A 24,867-nucleotide genomic window follows, 5' to 3' on the forward strand; every position below is an offset into this window, starting at 1 on the left:
AATGAATGTTGAATGTTAAATGTCTTAATCAAAATGTACACTCTCGGGAGCCGCAAGCCTACATTTCGTTGTACTGCACTTGTGCACTAACAATGACAATAAAGTTGATTATTATTATTATTAAATCACATTGAAAAAGAGGTATTGGCCCATTACAACCCAGCACTACCAATTCGGTTGGCAAGTGATGCGTCACCCTACGGCATTGGAGCGGTGCTGTCGCACAAATTCTCGGACAGCTCAGAGAGCCCAATAGCCTTTGCGTCACGATCACTAACCTCAGCCGAGCGTAACTACGCCCAGATTGACAGGGAGGCCCTCAGCCTAGTGTGGGGAGTGAAAAAGTTCAATCACTATCTGCACGGGCAGAAATTCACCTTGCTGACTGATCACCAGCCTCTTATCTCCATTTTTAATCCGAAGAAGGGCGTTCCGGTGATGACTGTGCAACGACTACAAAGATGGTCACTTTTTCTAGGGGCGCACCACTATGAGATTGAATATAAGGGCACGAAACAGCATGGAAATGCTGATGGGCTATCACGCCTGCCACTGCCTACTGCGGAGGAAGCACCAGCAGTGGATCCTGTCGAAATATTCCATTCGACTATAGTTGAATACCTACCGGTAACTAACGCTTGTATCGAAAAGGAAACCCAAAATGACCCGACACTGTCTCGGGTATATGATTTGACGGTGAAGGGATGGCCAGCACATGGCGACTCACTGTTGCCAGCATTCTCGACAAGGAGAGAACAGCTGTCAGTGTGCTGGGGGACCTTGATGTGTGGATCCCGAGTGGTAATTCCACCCAAGTTAAGGGAGAGAGTGCTCAATGAGCTTCATGAGGGTCATCTGGGAGGGGTGAAAATGAAAAGCCTAGCCAGGGCTTGTGTGGTGGCCGGGAATCGATAAACAAATCGAGGACCTGACCAAGAGCTGCTCAGGATGCCAGAGAGTCCAAAATGCACCACCACAGGCCCCTCTACACCCATGGGAGTGGCCCTCATCTCCATGGCAACGGGTGCATATTGATTTTGCTGGTCCATTCATGGACTCAATGTTTTTAATAGCCGTGGATGCGCACTCGAAATGGCCTGAGGTCATCAAAATGTCCTCCACCACCACGGAGAAAGCTATTGCAGTCCTACGGACCATTTTTGCCAGGAATGGCTTGCCAGAACAGATTTGCTCTGACAACGGACCACAGTTTGTGTCCGAAGAGTTTCGGAGGTTCTTGAAAAAGAATGGGGTAAGGCATTACACATCCGCCCCGTATCATCCAGCCACAAACGGATTGGCTGAGGGGTTCGTACAAACCTTTAAGAAGGCAATAAAGGCTATGTACAATGACAACATTCCGCTGCAGCACAAGGTGGACAATTTCCTGTTCGCCTACCGGAATGCGACACATGCAGTCACCAACCAGGCCCCAGCCATGATGTTCTTTAACCGAAGGTTAAGATCTCGCCTGGATTTGCTCAGACCAAACGTATGAAGAGATGTTGAGAGTAAGCAATTCCAGCACATCCATGAGAAGCCAACAAGGAGCTTCAATGTAGGGCAACCAGTCTTGGCCCGCGACTACCGAACAGAAAAATGGCAGCCAGGAACGATATGCACACGGCAGGGCCCACTAATGTACACAGTGGACGTTGGGGAGAGCATCGTGAGACGCCATGCTGACCAGATCCTAGAGTCACAGGAACAAGTCAACCCCATGCCTCGCCCATATGTACCTGGTGATGAACCCGACGTACAGGTCGCATCTACCCCAGAAACAGTAGCATCGGAAGCTGATGAACCAACCGACGACAGGGGGCCAGAATCGCCTCTGCACCAAGAGCAAGACACTTGGGAAAGGCGCTATCCAGAAAGGATCAGGAAGCCTCCCCAAAGACTGAATACAGGTAGACTACCTTTTATCCGAACTTCCGAAAACCTCTAAAAACCGAAGGTTTTTTCGTTCAGCGTAAGTCGTGCGCACGACATGACCAGAGTGGCGCACGACCCCGACCCCCGCCGACGACCCCCCGGCCGACCCCGACACCCCCGACTCCCCCGCCCCCCACCCGACGAACCCCCCGCGGACCCCCACCCCCGATGACCCCCGCCGATCCACCCCCGACAAATTTCCCAGTCTTATAAAATACCTTCCGAAATCCGAAATTTTCCGAAAACCGAAACACGGCTGGTCCCGAGGTTTTCGGATAAAGGATAGTCTACCTGTATATAAATAGACTATTTTCAGCTAATGTTGCATGTTAAAAGTGTTAATTGTAATTAGTTTGATATTTAATTGTCAAATGAGTGTTATGGTACTGTTAATCTAAAAGGGGAGGAATTGTAATGTATATACCTTTAAGGGGGGGGGAACTACTTTTTACAGCTTATGTATACTGTAGTACCGGCAGTGACCACACTTGTATATAGCACTGAGTAGTAATCTGTACAGGCAGTTCCACTGTGAGCCACATTGAGTAAACACCTGTTGTACCGTTTCTCCTGCAGTCTGTCTTATTATACACAGACACAACAAAGTCCATTTGACATAGTAGAAACGCATGCGAAGGAAGAGAGGGGTGGTGACTGCTGAGAATTTTTGCACAAGTATAATTTCCCTGTGTAAATGTATCAACTGTGACTCACGGGTAGCACTCACCCCTCTGGAGTCAGAAGGTTGTGATTCAAGTCCAACGTCAGAGACTTGAGCACATAGTCTAGGCTGACACTTCAGTGCAGTACATAAAAGACACCATGGCACTATTTTGAAGAAGAGCAGAAGAGTTCGCCCCAGTGCCCTGGCCAATATTTATCCCTCAACCAACATCTGTAAAACTGATATAAAAACAGAAAATGCTAGAAACACTCAACAGGTCAGGCAGCATATGTGGAGAAAGAAACATTTACGGTCAATGACTGTTTTTATTTCAGATTTCCAGCAACCGCAGTATTTTGCTTTTTGTGGGACCTTGCTGTGTGTAAATTAGCTGCCATGTTTGCTACATTACAATACTCCAAAAAGTACTTTGTTGGCTGTACAGCACTTTGGGGCATCCTGAGGTTGTGAAAGGCACCACATAAATGGAACAGCACCTCATCTTCCGATTAGGCACTTTGTAGCCTTCCGGACTCAATATCGAGTTCAACAATTTCAGATCATAACCTCGGCCCCTATTACATTTTTACTTATATATTTCTTTTCCACCCCTTTGTTTTGGGTCTTCCCTTCCCCCCCACTTTTCTTTTTTTCTCTCTCCCACATGGCAGCTGTCTCTCATCCTGCCAGTACACTTCACACCTAATCTGAGCCGTCTTTGTCTCCACTGTCCTATTACCATCTCGTCTGGTTTTGAATACCTCTTAATGTCTCTTTACTTCTCTTTTGTTCTATCGCAGCCCTGCCTTCGATCTATTTTCCTTTCCAGTTTTGAAAAAGGGTTTCAACCCGAAATGTCGACTTTTAATTTCTCTCCACGGATGTTGCCTGGCCTGCTGAGTTTTTCCAGCATTTTCTGTTGTTATTTCGGATTTCCAGCATCTGCAGTATTTTGCTATCGTACATAAATGCAGGTCTTTCGAAGAATCATTAAAACTTACAGCACAGAAGGAGGCCATTCGGCCCATCATGCCTGCGCTGGGTCTTTGAAAGAGCAGTCGTGCTTGGTTCCACATTTCGGCTTTTTGTTCGTAACCCTGTAAGTTCCTCAGCCTCATTTTATATACTCTATTCCTCTTAATACAAAGTTGCTTACTTTGAACTGATAATTTGACTTCTTTAAACACAGGTTTATACTTTGCTGTCTTTTTAAAGTTACTTTTATAACGCAAAAGAAACTTTGAATTATCAGTAGACTGTACAATGGTATCACCCATCAGCTAGATTGTATTAAGCATTAAAGCAACAATGGTATCTTGTCCCATGACAATTACACCAATCTTAAACCACAATTTACAACGGATCGCCATTTGCTTAGCAATTATGGAAACAAAGCAACATATGATTCAGACACAACAAAGGCACAACTAGCCCAGTCGACCCTGCAAAGTCCTCCTCACTAACATCTGGGGACTTGTGCCAAAATTGGGAGAGCTGTCCCGCAGACTAGTCAAGCAACAGCCTGACATAGTCATACTCACAGAATCATACCTTTCAGCCAACGTCCCAGACTCCTCGATCACCATCCCTGGGTATGTCCTGTCCTCCCGGCAGGACAAATCCACCAGAGGAGGCAGCTCAGTGGTATACAGTCAGGAAGGAGTGGTCCTGGGAGTCCTCAACATTGACTCCTGACCCCATGAAGTCTCATGGCATCAGGTCAAACATGGGCAAGGAAACCTCCAGCTGATTACCACCTACCCCCTCCCTCAGCTGATGAATCAGTACTCCTCCAAGTTGAACACCACTTGGAAGAAGCACTGAGGGTAGCAAGGGCTCAGAATGTACTCTGGGTGGGGGAGTTCAATGTCCATCATCAAGAGTGGCTCGGTAGCACCACTACTGACCGAGTTGGCCAAGTCCTGAAGGACATAGCTGCCAGACTTGACCTATGGCAGGTGGTGAGAGAACCAACACGAGGTAAAAATCTACTTGATCTCGTCCTCACCAATCTACCTTTCACAGATGCATTTGTCCATGACAGTATGGGTACGAGTGACAACAGCAGTCCTTGTGCAGACAAAGTGCCGTCTTCACATTGAGGACACCCTCCATGTTGTGCGGCACTACCACTGTGCTAAATGGGATAGATTCAGAACAGATGTAGTAGCTCAAAATTGGGTATCCATAAAGTGCTGTGGGCCATCAGTTGCAGCAGAATTGTATTTCACCACATTTTGTAACATCACTGCCCGGCATATTCCTCACTCTACTATTACCATCAAGCCAGGGGACCAACTCTGGTTCAATGAGGAGTGCAGAAGAGCATGCCAGGAACAGCAGCCAGCATACCTAAAAATGAGGTGCCAAACTGGTGATGCTACAACACAGGACTACAGGCATGCTAAACAGCAGAAGCAGCATGCTATATACAGGGCTAAGCGATTCCACAATCAACAGATCAGATCAAATCTCTGCAGTCCTGCCACATCCAGTTGTGAATGGCGGTGGACAATTAAATGAACAGGAGGAGGCTTCACGAATATCCCCATCCTCAGAGGTGGAGCCCAGCACGTGAGTGCAAAAGACAAGGCTGAAGCATTTGCAATCATCTTCAGCCAGAAGTGCCAAGTGGATGATCCATCGCGGCCTCCTCTCGAGGTCCCCACCATTGCAGAAGCCAGTCTTCAACCAATTTGATTCACTCCACGTAATATCAAGAAACAGCTGAGCGCACTGGATACAGTAAAGGCTATGGGCCCCGACAACATCCCGGCTCTAGTGCTGAAGACTTGTGCTCCAGAACTAGCCGCGCCTCCAGCCAAGCTGCTCCAGTACAGCTACAACACTGACATTTACCCGACAAAGTGGAAAATTGCCTCTATGACCTGTCCGTAAAAAAAGACAAATCCAATCTGGCCAATTAACGGCCCATCAGTCTACTCTAAATCATCAGCAAAGTGATGGAAGAAGGTGTCGTCGACAGTGCTATTAAGCGGCACTTACTCACCAATAACCCGCTCAGCAATGCTCAGTTTGGGTTCCGCCAGGACTACTTAGTTCCAGACCTCATTACAGCCTTGGTCCAAACATCGACAGAAGAGCTGAATTCCAGAGGCGAGGGGAAAGTGGCTGCCCTTGACATCAAGGCAGCATTTGACCAAGTGTGGCATCAAAGAGCCCTAGTAATATTGAAGTCAATGGGAATCAAAGAGAAAACTCTCCACTGGCTGGTGTCATACCTAGCACAAAGGATGATGGTTGTGATTTTTGTGGAGGCTCATCATCTCAGCCCCAGAACATCATTGCAGGAGTTCCTCAGGGCAGTGTCCTAAGCCCAACCATCTTCAGCTGCTTCATCAATGACCTTCCTCCATCATAACATCAGAAGTGTGGATGTTCGCTGATGATTGCAGTGTTCAGTTCCATTCGCAACTCCTCAGATAATGAAGCATTCTGTGCCCAAATGCAGCAAGACATGGAAAACATTCCGGCTTGGGCTGCTAAGTGGCAAGTAACATTCACGGCACACAGGTGCCAGGAAATTACCATTGCCAACAAGAGAAAGTCTAATCACCACCCCTTGCCATTCAATGGCATTACCATTGTCAAATCCCCTACCATTAACATCCTGGGAATCACCATTAACTAGAAACTTGACTGGACCAGCCATATAAATTCTATGGCTACAAGAGCAAGTCAGAGGCTGGGTATTCTGCGGCGAGTGACTCACTCCTGACTCCCCAAAGCCTTTCCACCACCTACAAGGCACAAGGAGTGTGATGGAATACTCTCCACTTGCCTGGATGAGTGCAGCTCCAACAACTCAAGAAGCTCGACACCATCCAGGACAAAGCAGGCCGCTTGATTGGCACCCCATCCACCACCTTGAACATTCACTCCCTCCACCACCGGTGCACCATGGCTGCAGTGTGTACCATCTACAAGAGGCACTGCAGCAACCTGCTTAGAAGGATAAGGGTAGCAGGCGCATGGGAACACCATCACCTCCAAGTTCCCCTCCAAGTCACACATCACGCTGACTTGGAAATATATCACCATCCCTTCAGTCGCTGGGTCAAAATCCTGGAACTCCCTCACGAACAGCACCATGGGAGTACCTTCAGCACACGGACTGCAGCGGTTCAAGAAGGCGCCTTACCACCACCTTCGAGGGCTATTAGGGATGGGCAATAAATGCTAGCCTTGCCAGTGGCGCCCACAACCCAGGTATGAATAATAAAAAAAAATTCTGATTGCCTGAGACAGATGCCAATAAAATTATGGGTTTCAACAGAAATGTGTTGTTTGTAGTTTTCTAAACAGTCCCTGCACACAGGCTTCATTTGACATGAACATCTGGATTACCTTTCAGTTTATGTACTAGTTCATTCCAAAATTTTAACCCAAGTTAATCTTTCTTAGGTCTGGTTCCATCGATAGCACCATTTTGTTGGATGAAATTTGGTATCATCAGGCCTGCCCCTACTTGGAGCAGTTACTGGGATTTGAGTTAGTCATTTGAAAGGTACTGTTACAAGAGGATTTATTCCCCTCCCAAAAATAACATTTTAATTTGGCAGAATGTAGATTTTATGCCAATAAATAGATTTTATGCCATTAAATAGTTTAATTTGAGGAAGCACAGCAAAATACAAGAAAATAATCTGTAATATGAATGAAGAAATAACTGTCAGCTCTTTAACAGAAGCAGTGTACAAGTGTTTTTACTGGACTTTACACATAGCACTTAAAAAAATTCAGCTGAAGCCACACATTTTCTATTTAGATGAATTAGTAATCACATTTAGACAATTAGAATAAAGATATTTCACTTGGGTCTTAAATAAAGAATGGGAGGGAAAAAAGACAACCAGAGCTATATTTATAGGCTATCTCATCACATCTCAGAAACATTCCAAAGTGGTTCATAGATAATGAATTAATGGAGCAACAGAAATGGACTCAAAGAAATAAGCCACAGTGAGGCACATTTTGTATGTCAGTGCAACTGAGTCCAGTATCATACTCACATCAGGAACCCACGCCTTTCTGGAACAGTGAGTTTCACAAGGTGGCAAAACAATGAAATCCATGAATATCCAGACTGATTTTCACAGCAGCTGACTTGCAAACATTTGCTGGTTCAATTTGGAAAGCTATGTTGCAAACGCTCATGCTCAATCTTTATTTTGTCATTTGTCTCAGGGGGAGGGGAAATAAACACATTAGCTATATATGTGTAGAAAGATTGCAACATTACTGCCCTATACAAATCTACATTTTCCATCACCTCTTCTAACTTTTTGGCTAGCAGCATAATGCTAAGCATGAAAGGCAGTGCTCCAACCTGAAGTAGCCAAAAGACAATGACGGCTATAACCATTAGTTAAAATGGATCAGTTTTTTGGGGGACTAATAATACAATGTTTGTTATTATCTGTACAAAGAAGTCAGAGAATTTTTATTAAAAGGAAAATAGAGCTGTTCTTAATAACAATGGGATTTTAACAGTGGCAAAACAATTGCACAGAAAATGAGACATCTCAACAGTACTTTGATAGGATCTGAATCTGAGTGACCTTAGGAGTCTTACTGTTCCTGCTTTTCACTCAGTGTAAGGTATAACATGGCCTGATATAGAGTTCTGCTCTCTCTGTCCCAGCAATGTGACTTAAATCTCAAACTCGTAAGATTATCACTTCCCCACTGCATCAGTACATCTTTCTTTTAATTTTGGGTACAAACTGACAATCTCGGACTTAGACAAGCTCTTCCACATTCTGGGACTTTTGTGCTGTGGATTCATTTCATTAGGAACTGGATTGAGATTGTCCAAACTGATTTTATTTGGGACCACTAGAGCCATCAGAGAAAGAGGACATTTTCTTATCAAGTAGGCTTGGATTATTAGTTCAAGATGTAGCAGCACAGCTACCTCAAGAGAATTCCATGCTGCAAAAATCAGAGATGATTTTTCCTGTGTTTATTTCTGATTCACAATTCTTTGTAACAGTTCGTTTTTTATAGTATGATACAAGACTGATTACAAGACATCTTCTAGAGGTGGGCTGGCACGGTGGCATAGTGGTTAGCACTGTTGCCTCACAGCGCCAGGGACCCGGGTTCGAATCCGGCCTCGGGCGACTGTCTGTGTGGAGTTTGCACATTCTCCCCGTGTTTGCGTGGGTTTCCTCCGGGTGCTCCGGTTTCCTCCCACAGTCCAAAGATGTGCGAGTTAGGTTGATTGGCTATGATAAATTGACCCTTAGTGTTAGGGGGATTAAATACATGGGGTTACAGGGATAGGGTGGGATATGTGTTGGTGTAGGGGTTACGGGGATCGGGTGGGATATGTGTCGGTGCAGGCTCGATGGGCCGAAATGGCCTCTATCTGCACTGTGGGGTTTCTGTGATCTATCACAAACAAGATTTTTGCAAATATGAGTGAGTGCAAGAGAGAGCGAGCGAGCGAGATTTCCTGGTTGCAAGAACATACAGGGATACAGCTGCTCCATCTCCCAAGTTAGATCAAGTTAACAAAATAAGTGAGATCTCCATCCTTAAACAGCTAATGAGAAATCCTTCAAAGCCTAAGATTAAGTAAAATTAATAACTGGTTTAAAAAATCTTCACTATTAAACCTTTTCAGCTTCTGGAAGCACTGCCAAGCTCCAAGTCCCTTCAGATCATCGTGCTGGTGGCTTTACTTGGCCATTTCGGGTGGGTGAGGTTGGCTGGTCCCTAATTTTGACAGAGACATTGCTCCAAAGCTGCCATTCCATACAGGTTTGCTTTCTCCTCACCATTATTCAGCAACATAATGTCTTTACATGGTTTACTGTTCTTTGCCAGTTCAGCTAAAACACATTGGAAGGCAGCAATAAGGTCAAACTCCACAGTCACAGGTGAAGCCTGATTTAGCAAATCAAAAATGTCACTCAACCATTCTGATTCAATTACACTTTGTGGTAGCCACGGCAACAAAGGTACACAACTACCAAAAGCCTGCATTCCCAGGAACCAAAGCTCAGAGATTTGATCCCAAGCTTCCTGGTATCTCTCGGTCACCACAATCTGTGTTCGGTCGTCAACCTCCTCCATCTGAGTTGTATGTGCTTTTGACAGAAAGTGGATTGCCCCTCGGAAAAAGCCCCTGGATACTGCGGTTCCCTGTAGCACTGGGAAAAAAACCCACACACGGTTACTTTCAATATATAAATTAAAAGACAAATCCAACCACCTCCTCTTCATCACAAACTTGTGTTTAATGCCAAATCTGAGGAAGTCATCAACTTCTTGGCCTCCAAAATAGAGGATATACATCGAGCTGCCTCAGCCTCCTCGCCCCACCTCCCCTCCATCCACGATCTTTCCTCACCTCTTTCAGCCTCTTCCTAATCCAGCCCAGACTCCAAAATGCTTTGCAGCTGCGTCCCCAATCCCTCGAACCTCATTTGATCCATGAAACCCACCTCCTTCAATGTTGACCTTTGTGATACCACATTGTCATCATTCTGCTCCCATCTGTCCCAGCATCTCTCTTGCAAAGACTTTTCTTCCTGCCCTTGCACAATGACCTCTGCCAGCCCCAATGCTCCATCCTTGGGCTCCTCCCATTCTTCAAACACATATTGCCTCTTGGCAGCTTTATGCACAAACAGGGAATTTGCTTCCATCTCTACTTTTGTGCCACACTTGGCTCCACAACTGACTTTACTTGCCAGACATAAACTTGTGTTTCAGCTTGAACTTTCTCCAGCTGAACATCTGTAGACATCTCCCACCAGCACTCCGGACTTTAGCTCTCGATTCCATTTCTTTTCCTGGTTGGTCACTTAGGTTACACCCAACAGTGCGCCACCTCAGTGTCCTATTTGCCCCAAGCTGAGCTTCACACTGCACATCCTATCCTTTACCAAGTCTGCCTATTTCCACCTTCATTGCTACCTCACCTTCATCACCGAAATTCATCCATGGCTGTCACCTCCAGGTTCAACATTGCCAACATTCTCCCGATTGGCTTTCCGAGCTCTACCCTATTCAAAATTCTTCTACCCATATCCTATCCCACTCACCTATCACATTTGCCCTCACCAACCTCCACTGATTTACCCTCCCCCCGCCACCCCCTTCTCCCCAAATAACTGCTTTCAGTTGTCTTCCTAAGCACTGTTGTATCTCTCCCCACCTTCAAAGGCATCCTCAAAACCAGTTTCTTTGACCATGTCTTCAGTAACCTTTCTTAACTCTTGTTCAGTGTTTCCACTCCCCCGCTTCCACACCACCCCTCAAGAAGTACTGTGGAATGTTGCATTGTACAAGTACAAGTTATTGTAGTTATGGACTAATAATTGTATCTGTTCTGGACATGGGAAATAAAAGAAAATTGAAACAGGTATCTCAGTATGTTGAGAACCTTCAGGGTTTACATGTGCACTTTCCACTAGACAGCGATCAGGAGTGACAAACCTAGCTGAATTTTTACTTAATTGCCATCAGATTTATTCCTGTATGTAAATTGATATTAACCTGTTTATTCTTTGCTTTAGCATTGCACTAGCACAGATACACAGTGCTATAAATGTTCTATAAATTTCCCTCCCCAAAGTACAGGAAATTTTTATATTAGTTTTACATTAGATGCAGGGTTTGAAGATTGATCAGCGATGATTGGGACGGGCATTGATTCACCGCCCCCATTTTGTACCTGGAGTGCCAGCCAGTGCGCGACTCATCATCAGCCCCAAAGTGGTGAAGTTAGCAGCAAGAATCAGGTGACGCCGGCTGCAAAGCAATGACTGCAGGGATTCCATTAACAAACTAAGTAAAGATGAGAAACACTCTTCCTGCCTGCAACAACAGATAAAGAAGATCAAAGGTAAGCAACAATTTAAAAAAGATGAGGTTAAAACTTAGAATAGCCATTTTTTCCCCCCTCCTGGTAAGAGATATCTGGCCAGACCAAAAATGTTACTGAAACCCATTTAACAAGCTAATTATTTTGTATTACCATTTCTGGTTATGTAATTGAGAGAGAAGCCAATAAATTATTGCCAGCCTGTAATCAGCAGTGCATTTGTGAAAATGGATGCTGCCTATTACTGTAGATACAAAAAAAAGTGTCTGAACATTTAATGAGTTAAATCATTAAGTAAACAGGTTGAATAGTGAACTTCAAAACAACCAATATTAGGCTCTCTGATTGCTCAGCAGATTACGACAGTGAGTAGCTGAATTATACAGACTAGGAAGAAGTCAAGGTTGATCCTTGATCTCAAGCTAGGACAGCAGTAGGGGCATTACAACTAGCCTCAATGTCCCAAGTTAGACTTGCAGGAAAAATGACCACGGTTCCCACTTGTGGTCACTGTGCAGTGACCTCTGCTGGAAATGCACTTGTGGACGTGGGGTGAGGACAAGGCATATACCGTAGCTTCGTAGTTACAGTACTAGACCAGCAGCCTATAGGTCACCCCACCATAGCAAGTTGTGAAATTAAATAAAATAAATCTTACATTTGTGAGTTAGCACCAGAAAAAATGGTGACCATAAAAGCTGTCAGTTTCAGATAGGGATCTGCCAGTCTTACCTGGTCTGGCCTACACATGACTCCAGTCCCTTACAATGTGGTTGAGTCTTAATGCCCGTAAGGCAAGTAGGATGGGCAATAGAAGGGGAAAAAGATGAGCTCATTTGTAATGCCACCACAATGGAATTACCTGCCAACACTCGCTGTCAAGATTTATGCATGAGTAACGATAATTTGGGGGAGGTACCACACCCCAGCAAGGAGTCATGCCTTCTGGAGAAGAGGGAAGGATATAATATTGGTGGGAATTATTTAAGAATGGTGAAACAGGCCATTAACAGCCCTGGGATACTCCTTACTTGTACAAGCATTGTTCATCGATAATCAACATCACAGGCAGAGCATTAATGGTCAGAATACTTAAAACAAATCGATGTCACTATATTAGCAAGTCTGTCTCTTACATTATCTCAGCATTAAACTTAAAAGAGGCCGATTTTCCTGGATTGTTTCTGCCCCGACACATTGGCAGGAACAGCATACCCAAAGTACGCTGTGCCTGCCCAGCCCTAGGAGCCCTGTTGTTGTCCGTCCTGGAACCTAGCCCAGATGGCGAGCCTGTTGCCGGAAAAATGGCAGAAAATATCAATGTAGCTGCAGGCTTGGACCTCTGGGGTGGGGTTTCCAGCTGCTGATGGAGATCAACAAGCATCATTTGACCAGCTTCAGTGCAGCCAGTGCTCCAGCTCTAAACTGGAAAACAACCAATTTGTTGCAGCCTATGTTTTATACATGTTAAACTGGAACTTTTTGTGTCAAATTATCAAACTTCTTCTCTCCTCTACCCTCCCACTCTAGCAGCAAATGTGTTATTTTAAACTTGTCATAAGTATTGTGGTTTGTATCAAATTATAAAGAAGCCCATTCTGGTGGCCCAGTACAGACCTTTCAACCAGACAGACGCAAGTTTCCTTTCATGGGCTTTCTAACACTGAACTCTACCCATTTCCACTGAATCCATACATTATATTGTGAACCTCCTGATTGGGCTGGGGTACTTTATACCTGATCAGTGCAGGCTCAGTTACCACAAGGTTTAGAAAGATGCCGCAGGCCGTTCGAAGACTCATCTCTGCATCATCTGGCAAAAGCAGTGCATTTTGGGAAGAACTGAAGACTTCCCACTGTTGCGTGAAATAACGGAGAAGCAAAACATGAAACCCATGTGAAATCAAGATTCTCCGAGGGATGTCCTCAGCTGAAAGGTGACAAAATCCAGGTAACAAAAACCTACAAATAGAGACACACAATTAGCAGAACGTTACAAGAGACAGATTTCTACCTGTAATCTTCAACACAATTTGAGCCACAACAACCATTTTAAATTTAAAGAACGAGTTTGTGATCTCTCGTGGTTAAAGGGTACTACTGAGCTTCTCGGTCAGTTTCATCACTTTGCTTCAATCCTGGTTAATCCGCCAGCTGTAACATCCGACATGAACATGAGAAACAAACATCCACAATGTCTACACTCCAAAAAGGAGATAATTCCTCAGCCTGGACTCCAAATTTAGCACATACATGCTGACTGTAATTTTTCAGCAACAAGTCAGATTTTTTTTTTTTAAATATCAGCTCCCGAGCACGAAGAATTGAAGTGTGGAATGGAAAGCATCTAGGTGTGTTCAGTGATTCAGCAACTGATAATTTCACAGTTTTGTCTGTGACAAGTGGGATCAGTTTAACGAGGTGTAATTGTACTTTACCTTTGTGCAAAGAATTGCACATTTTTCCAAGTAACTTGAGATTTTGTTTGGCCACTGGGAAATAGGAGTACAACATGGACCAAGCCAAGCTCTGACCCATCTGGTTGAGAAGTTAATATAATAATGGATTAGACTATAGTGATCATTAAATGGACTGCACTGAATGCTGCATCACATTTTCACTCTTACCTCAAGGCGTCTTTAGACCAGGTTGTTGCCTCGGAGCTGTCAGCCAGTGAGAGCCCTTTCACTTGATTGTCTAGGTCATCTGATTTTATTGGACATTCAAACAGCATCTGAGCGTAACGTATCAGAAAAGGCAGTACGTCACAGATTTCCTGTTTGAGTGTAGAAGTCTCCTCAGCCATCCATGCACCTAGGATCCGGACTGAGGCAAAGAGAAATGGGTCCCACAGCTGATCCTCTGTCACCTACAGTATAGGATGCAATAAACAAATTTAAACCGAGGCAGCTAAATTTGCCTTTAAAATAAGATGTAAATGTGTGTAAAAATGTCCCATTGAAAGGACCAGTGGGAATACTCAAAAGTGTACTGCAAGAGAAGGAAAGCTTCGACACAACAAGCTTGCAATAGGAAAGCCTAGTTTGCACCACTACAGCTGAATTGTTGAAATGGTGTCTGAATCCTGGTGTTGCTCAGAGTAAGAATAAACAGATTTACACAGGATGCAACACCACGGATTTTGGGATCTTAAAAAACTTCTTTCAGAACAAGGAAATAAGACAATGAGGTCTCAAAAAGGATCTTAAATACAGATCAACATCTGTGCATCTGGATACAAAAGTAAACCTTGAGCCAATGGCCATCTGCAACCTCCATACTCACCTGATGGAAATTCAGTTTCCCCACTGGCACTTGCTGCTTATTGATCTCTGTTATAGTCCTTGGACCAAGTTCAATGTTTCTCTGCAATTATGGCCAACTGGACTGTCCCAAGAGTGTACAGCGCACTGTTCCAACTCAATCTGGGGTTTGGTCATTTCTGGACCCTCACAAGCAGTCACCATCAACAGATGCAACAGTGTGGCTGCTGAGCAACTTCCTCCCCCCACCCCCAACCTGACTGAGATCAAGCATTTACAATCTGGGGAATTCTTGCATTCATACAACTGCATTGTGCAGCAGCCTGGTGGCATATTATTTCTCGGAACTCCAAATAACAGCTTTAAGAATTTCCACTAAACAAAATACAGGAAACTCTTTCTTATCCGGCACCGATGGGACCGGCGTGATGCCGGTTTATCAAAAAGTCCAGATTACAGAGAGGTATAGTTAAAAGGTATGAGAGCCCCGTACACAGTAACAAATCCAGGCTTCCCTGTTGCTTAGCAACAGGTGCAAGAAGCCCGACCACAAACCAAGCGTCCCTGTTGCTTAGCAACAAGTGCAGGAACCCCCGATTACACAGCCAAGAATCAAGAAACAGTCACTAATATATGAAGACAAACTTAACTGAACCTACTCCTGAATTTTGCCGGTTAACCGAGATTTCCGGTTGTTTGGGTGCCGGTAAATCGAGAGTTTCCTGTATACTTTCAGAAGTGAGAAGTGCACTCATTGAAGCCCACATCCAGTGTACCACTGGTTTCAATACAGAAAGCAAACATGCAGCAAATGCAGATCCTAGGTGCATGGATGGCTGAGTTTCCCGCATGACAGAATTCAAATCTAAGAGACCCCTGAATCATGTGTTATTTTTATATAAATATATGATTACTTTCATTCCACCTTCCCCAAAGTTTCCATTATGAGCATTATTGAATGAGCTAGAGTGAAGGCAAATAAATAATGAACAATAGGGGTTCAATATCAAATCTGCAGCAGTGCAATGAATGTCTGACCTGGCGGATTTACTAGATTGGTTCCAGGGATAAGGGATTCCAGTTACGTGGATAGACTGGACAAACTGGTGTTGTTCTCCTTAGAGCAGAGAAGGCGAAGAGGAGATTTGATAGAGGTGTTTAAAATCATGAAGGGTTTAGACAGAGGAAATAAAGAGAAACTGTTTCCAATGGCTGAAGGGTCGATAAGAGAGGGCACAGATTTAAGGTGATTGGCAAAAGAACCAGAGGCGACATGAGGAAAAACTTTCTTGTGAACGAGTGGTTAGGATTTGGAATGCACTGCCTGATAGGGTGCTGGATACAGATTCAATAGTAGCCTTCAAAAGGAAATTGGATGAATACTTGGAGAAAGAATTGCAGGGATTTGGGGAAAGAGCAGGGGAGTGGGACTAACTGGATTGCTCTCCGAAAGAGCCGGTGCAGACTCGATGGTCCAAATGGCCTCCTTCTGTGCTGTACTATTCTATGATTCAAAACCAGAGAAAAATAATCTGTACATTTGGACACAAAAGTGTGGTTATAAGAAAATACAAATACAAAAATGCAGTAAATTATTCCAACGATGAACATATTTCCACACTTCACCTGCTTAAAATAGCCAATGACTGCTCCAAAGGCCTCCACCATGATCTGTACTAATTGGCTACTTTCAGCTTCTGTTAGACAGACTTTATCGCCAAGCACACAAACCATCATCCCAAACTCGATGATACTGTAACATGCCGTGATGACATCTGGTTTAGAGTAAGTTGCACCCAGGCCCGGGTCCTCCAAGCAAATCCGAACTTCCACACAGGCCAGATTCACGATCAACGCCAGGAATTTACTTCTTGTTTCAGCGTTTTCTGCCAGGATCCAGTCTGAGCCGTAAACAGTCAACAACAGGCCAGCAAGTTTCAGTGCTGGGTCCCGCTGCGAGGTACTCAGTTTACTGTTGAGTATGTTGAAGAGACCGGTATGAAAATTCTTCAAGCACCCAGTGACAGATGGGTCCTCGGTTAGGATAGGTACAGCGGGTAGAAAGTGCTGCAGCACATTGCACAGCTCAAATTTCCGGTTATCCTCTTCTGTAGCAAACTGTTCACTGAGCATGCCGAGTACCTTCAAGAGGTCTGGCTTACAAGTTTTCCAACATTTGCTTTCCATTGCGTTCAGGAGACTGACGAGAAGACACAATGCCTGCTCATGGCCATGACGTTGGTTTAGATAAGCCTGACATAATGCAGACACTGTTCCTTGAGTTACCAGATGGCTCTGACCCTGAGGATAGGCAGAAATTGCATGGAGACACTGGTAAGAGTCATCGATCATTGATGTGAAGGTGGCAATGTCTGCTCCAGAGTCCATTACTGAACTGATAATTTCATTGAAAATGGGTATTTTGTTGAGGATTTGAGGGTGAGTAACCAATTCTGGATTTGTGGAAAAACATGCAAGCAGAGTCATGCCGAGAGCTCGGAAAATCTGACTGGGACACCCATGTGGTGACTCTTTGGTAATAAGAAGTCGGTTCGGGAAAGAGAATCCAATAGCATCAAATATCCGTCGACGAGTTCCAGCATCAACTTCACCAGCCTTCACCACCTTGGTCACCTAAAATAAACACATTTTATTCAAATTATTGTCAAACGTTTTGAATGTTGCTACACAAAAGTGTCAAAGTGTCTTGCAACTGTCTGCCTGGTTCACTGGTAGTGATTTTGATCACCAGATTATTTTTAAACAATTAAAATTCTCAGATTTGAACTCGCCTTCTATGAATTATTAGTCCAGGCCTCTGGATTATGCGTCCAGCAACATAACCATTACACTACCACATCCCGATGCAACTTGTGCTCGTAATTTAACCTTTTAAGCCCCTGTATTATTCTGGTGAATCTGCACTGACCCCCCTCCAAGGCCAACATATCCTAACTGAGGTGCGAAGCCCAAAATTGTATGCAGTACTCTAGACCTGACCAGATCTGACCAGGCCTCTGCACAACTGAAGCAGAACTTCCTCCACTTTGTATTTCAGCCCTCTTAAGATAAAAGGACAACATTCCATTAACCTTTTAAAAAATTATTTCTGTACCTGTGCACTAGCTTTTAGTGATGTGTGTACCCGGGCCACCAAATCCCTTTGGTCCTCCACAGTTCCTAGTTTCTCGCCATTAAGAACATATTTGGATTTGTCTTTGTTGGATCCTCACATAAAACTCTATCTGCCACAGCTTTGCCCACTCACTTAATCTCTCTATGTCCCCTTGCAACTTCTTGCTCCCATCTACACAATTTACTATGCCTTCTAACTTAGTGTCGTCTGCAAACTTGGAGTCTCTGTTCCTTCATCCACGCCACTGATTTTTATGGTAAAAGCTGAGGCCCCAATCAGAGTTCATTCCCATTATCCACACTCTATCTGACCTCCCAGCCAACTGCCAACCCATGTCACAAGGTTCTCTCTAATTCTGTGCGCTTATTTTTGCTTATAATCTCTTGTATGCAAGGTGCTATATAAATGCAAGTCTTTTATTGGTTATACAAATTCATCCACTTCAAACTCAAATTAAAATACTTCTATTCACTTTTGTTTGCTCATCAAGGCTAGAGAACTCAATACCTTCTCAATTGACACTTTCTCATTTGACACCTATCTGCATCACCAGATGTGGAGAAAAGTTCTGTCTGTTCTGCTCAAGCAGTTCATTTTTAACTCCAACCTCAGAAAAGCACCTTGCATTATGACTTTTTCCCCTCACACCGCTGCTTATATGGTTTCACTGAATAAATCTGTCATATAAATGCAAGTCTTTGTTTTTAATTGAAGCACTTAGTCACACAAAGGGTCGTGGAAATCTGGAACACCCACCCCCAAAAATTTGTTGAGGCTAGGTCAATTGAAAATTTCAAAACTGAGACTGATAGATTTTTGTTATGCATGGGTAGTTAGGGACATGGAGCCAAAGTGGGTAAATGGAGTTAAGATACAGATCAGCCATGATCGAATTGAATGGCAGAACAGTCTCGAGGGCTGAATGGCCTACTTGTGTTCCTATTTTGTGCAGGTGATCAACACCAATCTATAAAACACTCATTACATATACAACCACTAAAGATGAAGGTTTTCAGCCTGTTCTTTGATCATAATGGCTCAGAGGCAAAAGAACAGTGTACTAAGCCAGTCAGTAATGTTCACTTCGAATGTTTTATGTTTAAAATGCCATTCCAATTTTAGGTATTCTTCCCTCAGCCTTGACCATTTGCACTACACGTCATTCAAATAAATTGCAAATAACGAAAATTAACTGCTTAAATGAAATGGCAATTCACAGCAGGCAAAATAAATGCTGTAAGTTTAATAAGTTGAAGTATAAACTTATTTCATACACTGGGAAACTTGGGCGTAAAATTCTCATCTGACTGTTAGAGTTAGTCTCAGCAGAAAACTAGTATATATCTGTATATAAGGCTGGAGTACTAAAACATTCTTCTTACCAGTAAAAGAGCTGCAAACTGCTCGCTATCATTTTTTGCATCTTGTAGCACCTCAAGGCATCGTTCCAGTGTCTTGTTCCTTGCTCCATCTTCAGTCACGGGTGGATTTTCTGAATTTGATGCCATTAGAACAATCTTAACTGCAATAAAATATTTAACAAATTTTGAGCAAAGTTATTTCAGTAAAAAAATTGTGAGTTTTCTGCAGAACAACATCCAGACTTTGCTACTGGAGATAGATTTTCACAGCCTGACAAAGAGGGCAACAACAATAACGGATACATTTTCATTCAAAGTACGGATTGTCCTGTCTTCTCCCCAGGAACTATGCAGTAACCTTCACGAGATGGGGCAGTGATTTATAAACTTTTAAATTCATATACTTGAATAAACATTTTACTCTGTTCTTCTGTTAGCAGATATAAGATTAGTTTGAACAGAGAAACAATTAAAAAAAATAGATTAAAGAAAAAGAAACATTTAAATAAACTCCAAAGAATTTTTCCACTATATACACATAAAAAAATCTTCACTCTGTGGAAAAAAAACTAAAGCCAAACCAAACCAAACCAGGCATACAAACCAACCTGATCAATAAATAAGTTCCTCACAAGAACGTCATAGATAAAGAACAGGTCTCCCCAACAGGAATTTTGTGCAATTCCAACAGTTCTACAACTATTTCTAGAGGTTAAACACTTTGTGCTCATTAAGGAGAGGGATGCAAGTGCTATCTATCTCCAGTAGCAAATTCCGGTCCCTCACCACCGACTTCATCCCTCTCCCTGGCAACTGTCCTCTGAGGCTGAACCAGACTGTTCTAAACCTTGGTGTCGTATTTGACACCGAGATGAGTTTCCGACTACATATCGCTCCATCACCAAGACCGCCTACATCCACCTCCGTAACATCACCTGACTCTGCCCTTGCCTCAGCTCATCCGCTGCTGAAACCCTCATTCATGCCTTCGTTACCTCTAGACTTGACTATTCCAATGTTCTCCTGGCCGGCCTCCCATCTTCCACCCTACATAACCTTGAGCTCATCCAAAACTCTGTTGCCCATAGCCTAAATCGCGCCAAGTCCTGCTCACCCATGACTCCTGTACTCTCCGACCTACATTGGCTCCTGATCTGGCAACGCCTCAATTTTAAAATTAACATCCTTTTTTCAAATTTGTTCATGGCCTCGCTCCTCCCTAATTTTGTAACCTCCTCCAGCCCAGAACCCTCCGAGATCTCAGCGCTCCTCCAATTCTGGTCTCTTGCGAATCCTCATTTTTAATCGTTCCACCATTGGTGGCCGTGCCTTCAGCCGCCTAGGCCCCAAGCTCTGGAATTCCCTCCCTAAACCTCTCCGCGTCTCTTCTCCTTTAAGACGCTCCTTAAAACTTACATCTTTGACCAAGCTTTTGGTCATCTGTCCAAATATCTTATGTGGCTCAGTGTCAAATTTTGTTTGATAACCGCTCCTGTGAAGCACCTTGGGACGTTTTACTATGTTAAAGGTGCTATATAAATGCAAGTTGTTATTGTTGCTTGAGAATGAAACCCTTTCCATTTCAGGTACCCAGTGTCATTGATAAGCACTGCTAGGTCAGGTTGGATGCAGAGTAAAACTCCCTCTGCCCCAATTTCAGAACAACACCCATCACTTGTAACATTTCCCACATCAGTCATCTCTGGCCTACGTAAGACAGCTAATGCAAGTGCTCCACCAGAGGCAACATTGACCTACGTGCCACTGCTCACTCGAACCAGAATCAGACGACCCAAATTCATTGCACGTAGGGCCTTTATGCCAGCTGACAGTTACATCACATCAGTTTGGGCTACATTTGAACCAAGTATTTAACCTACTGCGTTTTCCTATGTTAAAGGTGCTATACAAATGCAAGTTGTTGTTTCCAAAATAAATTACTTCTGTTTTCAGAATCTATTAGCTGATAACATAACTATCAATAATCTAGCTTCATACAATATATTAAGATTTCCACTTGGTGAAAAAATGTGTAACAAAGCACCTTTTTTTTTTTTTTTTAACTCCAGCAGACGTTGAAAAAGAGACCTCTCAAGCAGGAGGCAAAGTGGAGTTACAAATTCTGAAGCAGCTTATTTATCCCCAAAATACATTACATATGTTCCAAGTCTCCCAAGCTGTTTACAAGAACAACAGTATCTGATTTCTATCTCAGAGTTACCATATTACTAAAAGATTCTCTTTGGTCATCCAAGTTGCAAAACACTATGGATGGGAGGCTTGAAAACAGCTAACTTCAATATATTAGCTCTGGAGTATTTGTGAGCATATGAGCATTACATTGAGAGATCAGTATAAACTGATGACACTTCTCATCAAAAGAGAAAGACTAATATGTTTTGGAATTGTTTGTAATTCCATTTTTCACAGTGTGAACACAAATGACATGGTGGTAAAATTTGTAGATAACTCGCTTTCGCAAATGACATGCTTCCAGTGTCATAAGAAATCTTGCTCAGGATAGAGTCCACGGGTGCGGGCAGCCTTCCAATAAGTTGCTTGTGAGCCTGGGCAGCAAGTAGCAAGCTATTCAACAATGGGGGTATCGCAAAAGTTTAAATACAAGAACTTGACTTTAGAGACTACCTCAAAGTGCTTCAAATACCACTGAGACCTCTCATTGCCCGTCAAAGTACAGGCATATGCAGCAGCCTCCTTGCACAAAGCAAGAGCCCACAAATAGCAACGAAAGGACCAGCTAATTTGCTTTTGATGATGGCGGGCAGGGAGAATTCAATGCTCTTCCAATAGTGGCAGAGAATCTTTAGTGTCCACCTGAACCATTAAAGTGGGCAAATGAAATGAGGCCTTAGTTTAGTATGGCTTCACAAGGCCCTCCAACAGTGCAGCACTCACTCCCTCCCTCCCTCAGTACCGCACTGGCGTGTTAGCTAAATCATGCTCAAGTGGCACATCTGAAGCAAAGGCGGATGCCAACAAAGGAGTCAATCGCTCAATCTAAGGTTTCTGATTTCGGAACAACTTTGTTTGGAAAGTGTCCCGATTCATCAACCGCTTGGACACTGGCGGTTTTTTTTGGAGGAAAAATATATAAAACTAAGCAATTACCACAACCGCGCGCGCACACACCAGAGCAACCGGCACCACACCAACATCCGGGTAACAGTGAACTCTCACCCCAGCAACGCCAACCAATCACCGTCTCCTACATTCAGCACAACAGACCAATTGGAACTCGACTTATCCCCCAGCAACAGTCGCTAGGCGCTGACCGAGCACCAGCCGGTGTCCTGTCTGAGTTGGGCATGTTCCTCCTGACATTGCCATTGAAGTGCCAAACTCTAACACACAGCGGCGCTATAATTGTTCTTGCCTTATAACATTTAAACGGTTTGTTTTGAATTAGACCTCCGATTTATTCGCACTATATGACGGCGAGGAACAAACGCACTCTGTGCTTGTTTCCGCGGGACATCTTACCCGCTCTCTCTTGGTCTGCACTCGCCGCATTTCAGACACATTTTGCCTTCAGTGAAGTTTTACTCGCAAAGGATTCGATTCCGAGTTAAATTGCTGGTGGTTGTTTTCCTGACCCGCTGTAATGGTGAGATTGAGTGGTTGTTTATTGAAGGGCGAAACATTTGCGAAAGTGATGATTGGGGGGAAGTGATTGGAGCGGGTGTCAGTCAGCGGAAGTGACGCCGTGGTGTGTTTGAGATGCTCGAGTGGAGGAGCTTCCGTCACCCGAGACACCGAGAGCGGGCACCGTGAGACCGAGACACCGGGCACCGTGAGATCCGAGAGAGCCGAGACACCGGACACCGTGAGAGACCGGGCACCGAGAGAGCCGAGACACCGAGAGACGGCACTGTGAGAGCGGGCATCGTGAGAGCCGAGAGAGCCGACACCGTGAGAGCCGAGAGACCGAGACACCGGACACCGTGAGAGACCGGGCACCGTGAGAGCGAGCCGACACCGTGAGAGCCGAGACAGCGAGAGCCGGCACCGAGAGATCCGAGACACCAGGCACTGAGAGAGCCGGCACCGTGAGAGTGGGCACCGAGAGATCCGAGACACCGGGCACCGAGAGCGGGCACCGTGAGATCCGAGACACCGGGCACCAAGAGATCCGAAACACCGGGCACCGAGAGATCCGAGACACCGGGCACCAAGAGATCCGAGACACCGGGCACCGAGAGATCCGAGACACCGGGCACCGAGAGATCCGCGACACCGGGCACCGTGAGAGCCGAGACACCGGGAGCGGACACCGTGAGAGCCGAGACACCGGGCACCGAGAGATCCGAGACACCGGGCACCGTGAGAGCCGAGACCAGGGATGTGAGGGACTGGAGACCAAGAGATCAGGGACCGGGCACCCAGACCGTGAGTGTGAGACCGGGCACCGTGAGATCAGGGATCGGGCCCCGGGCTCGGACCGGCGCATCTGCCAGGGCAGCAAAAACAAGTGGTGTGTGTGTCAGAGTGCGGCTGGACAGACGAATATTGTTGCGACGAGTCTGATCCTGACCAGGGCTTGTGGAGCCTAAGCGGCAGGTGCTTGTCACACGGATGCGTTTTATTTATTTTAAATTTATTGCCCCATGTGTTTTTAATACGGATTTCTGCTGCAGCCGCAGCAGAGTGATGATTCACACTTTACTGGCGAGTTTATTAACCCACCCCCCGGCGCGTCTGCCATAAGGTGTTCGCTGGATTTCCCATCCACCCGAGCTGGAAGTTAGCAGCGGCCGAATAACGCGTGGAGTTGGGAAGTCTCCAGTTCTGATCGTTTACCTGACCTTAGCTGACTGAATAAAATATGCGATGAGTGTTGTTATAACAGATTCAGTTAGATTTAGTTTTGTGTCTTAACCATTGATGTTGAGCAATAGCGTTAGGGTAGTTTTTGTCTGCTAAGTGTGATTGGATCTCTTAATTTGCGATCTGTGCGATTATTGGACTGACGAAATATATTGAAGAATATTTGCAATAGCATATAGTTTTTTTTCTTTAATATAACTTGCATTTGTATAGCGCCTTTCGCGTCCTCGTGATATCCCAAAGTGCTTTACAGTCAAAGAATTGCTTTTCACAGTTATATAGGCAAACGCAGCAGCTAATTTGCACACTGAGGATCGTGTTGGTTGAGTGATAAATGTTGGTCAGGGCACTGGGAGAACTCCCCATCTCCTTTGAGTAGTGTCAGAGGAGGTTGAACAGACAAACCGTGGTTTAAGGTCTCACCAAAAAGGTGGCACCTCTGACGGTGCAGTGCTCCCTCAGTACTGCACTAAAAGTATATCAGATTAAATGAGGTACTAATATTCTGGAGTGGGATTTGAATCCACAGCCTCGTAACTGAGGTGAGCGTGCTACTAACTGAGCCAAGCTGACATGAGGGAATTAATTGATTCGTTTTGGGGTTCAACATACACAAGTGACAATTTTAAGTTCTTTCATTAAATATGACTTGTCTGGCTACATTGTAATTACTGCATAAAAATATTTCAAATTGTATTTAGCAGTTAATGGCTAAATTTGATTTGTAACTGAGGCTTAATGTATCATTTCAGATTGTTTACAATGTGAAAACATTTAGGGTTTATAGTTTTGATCGATGGATG

General features: G+C 44.4%; 2 protein-coding genes across 6 annotated transcripts in view; one reads left to right on the top strand and one right to left on the bottom strand.

Moving 5' to 3' along the window:
* Positions 1-7,205: 7,205 nt before the first annotated feature.
* On the bottom strand, positions 7,206-22,849 carry ncdn (neurochondrin). Of its 4 annotated transcripts, none has more exons than XM_085962586.1 (7): positions 22,721-22,849; positions 19,241-19,380; positions 16,349-17,356; positions 14,087-14,328; positions 13,197-13,421; positions 11,310-11,452; positions 7,206-9,780 (listed from the first exon to the last, which is right to left on the bottom strand). In XM_085962586.1, exons 2-7 carry the CDS (start codon positions 19,364-19,366, stop codon positions 9,344-9,346), a joined length of 2,181 nt encoding a protein of 726 aa, XP_085818712.1. In that variant the 5' UTR covers positions 19,367-19,380; positions 22,721-22,849; the 3' UTR covers positions 7,206-9,343. The 4 variants fall into 4 exon arrangements, with proteins under 4 accessions (XP_085818712.1, XP_085818715.1, XP_085818713.1 ...); XM_085962589.1 differs by lacking the exon at positions 22,721-22,849 and adding an exon at positions 22,418-22,551; XM_085962587.1 differs by lacking the exon at positions 22,721-22,849 and adding an exon at positions 22,370-22,405.
* Positions 22,850-22,913: 64 nt separating this feature from the next.
* The window catches only part of LOC147103192 (dyslexia-associated protein KIAA0319-like protein), a 123,303-nt gene continuing 121,349 nt past the window's right edge, over positions 22,914-24,867 (top strand). For both annotated transcript variants that reach the window (XM_085962584.1, XM_085962585.1), the window contains exon 1: positions 22,914-23,626. The gene's annotated coding sequence lies outside the window, so the exon portion shown is untranslated. The remainder of the gene's footprint in view (positions 23,627-24,867) is intronic.

Source organism: Somniosus microcephalus, chromosome 20 (genome assembly GCF_052327205.1).
Source record: "Somniosus microcephalus isolate GS21.2 chromosome 20, FLI_Smic_1.0, whole genome shotgun sequence".
Lineage (NCBI taxonomy): Eukaryota > Metazoa > Chordata > Chondrichthyes > Squaliformes > Somniosidae > Somniosus > Somniosus microcephalus.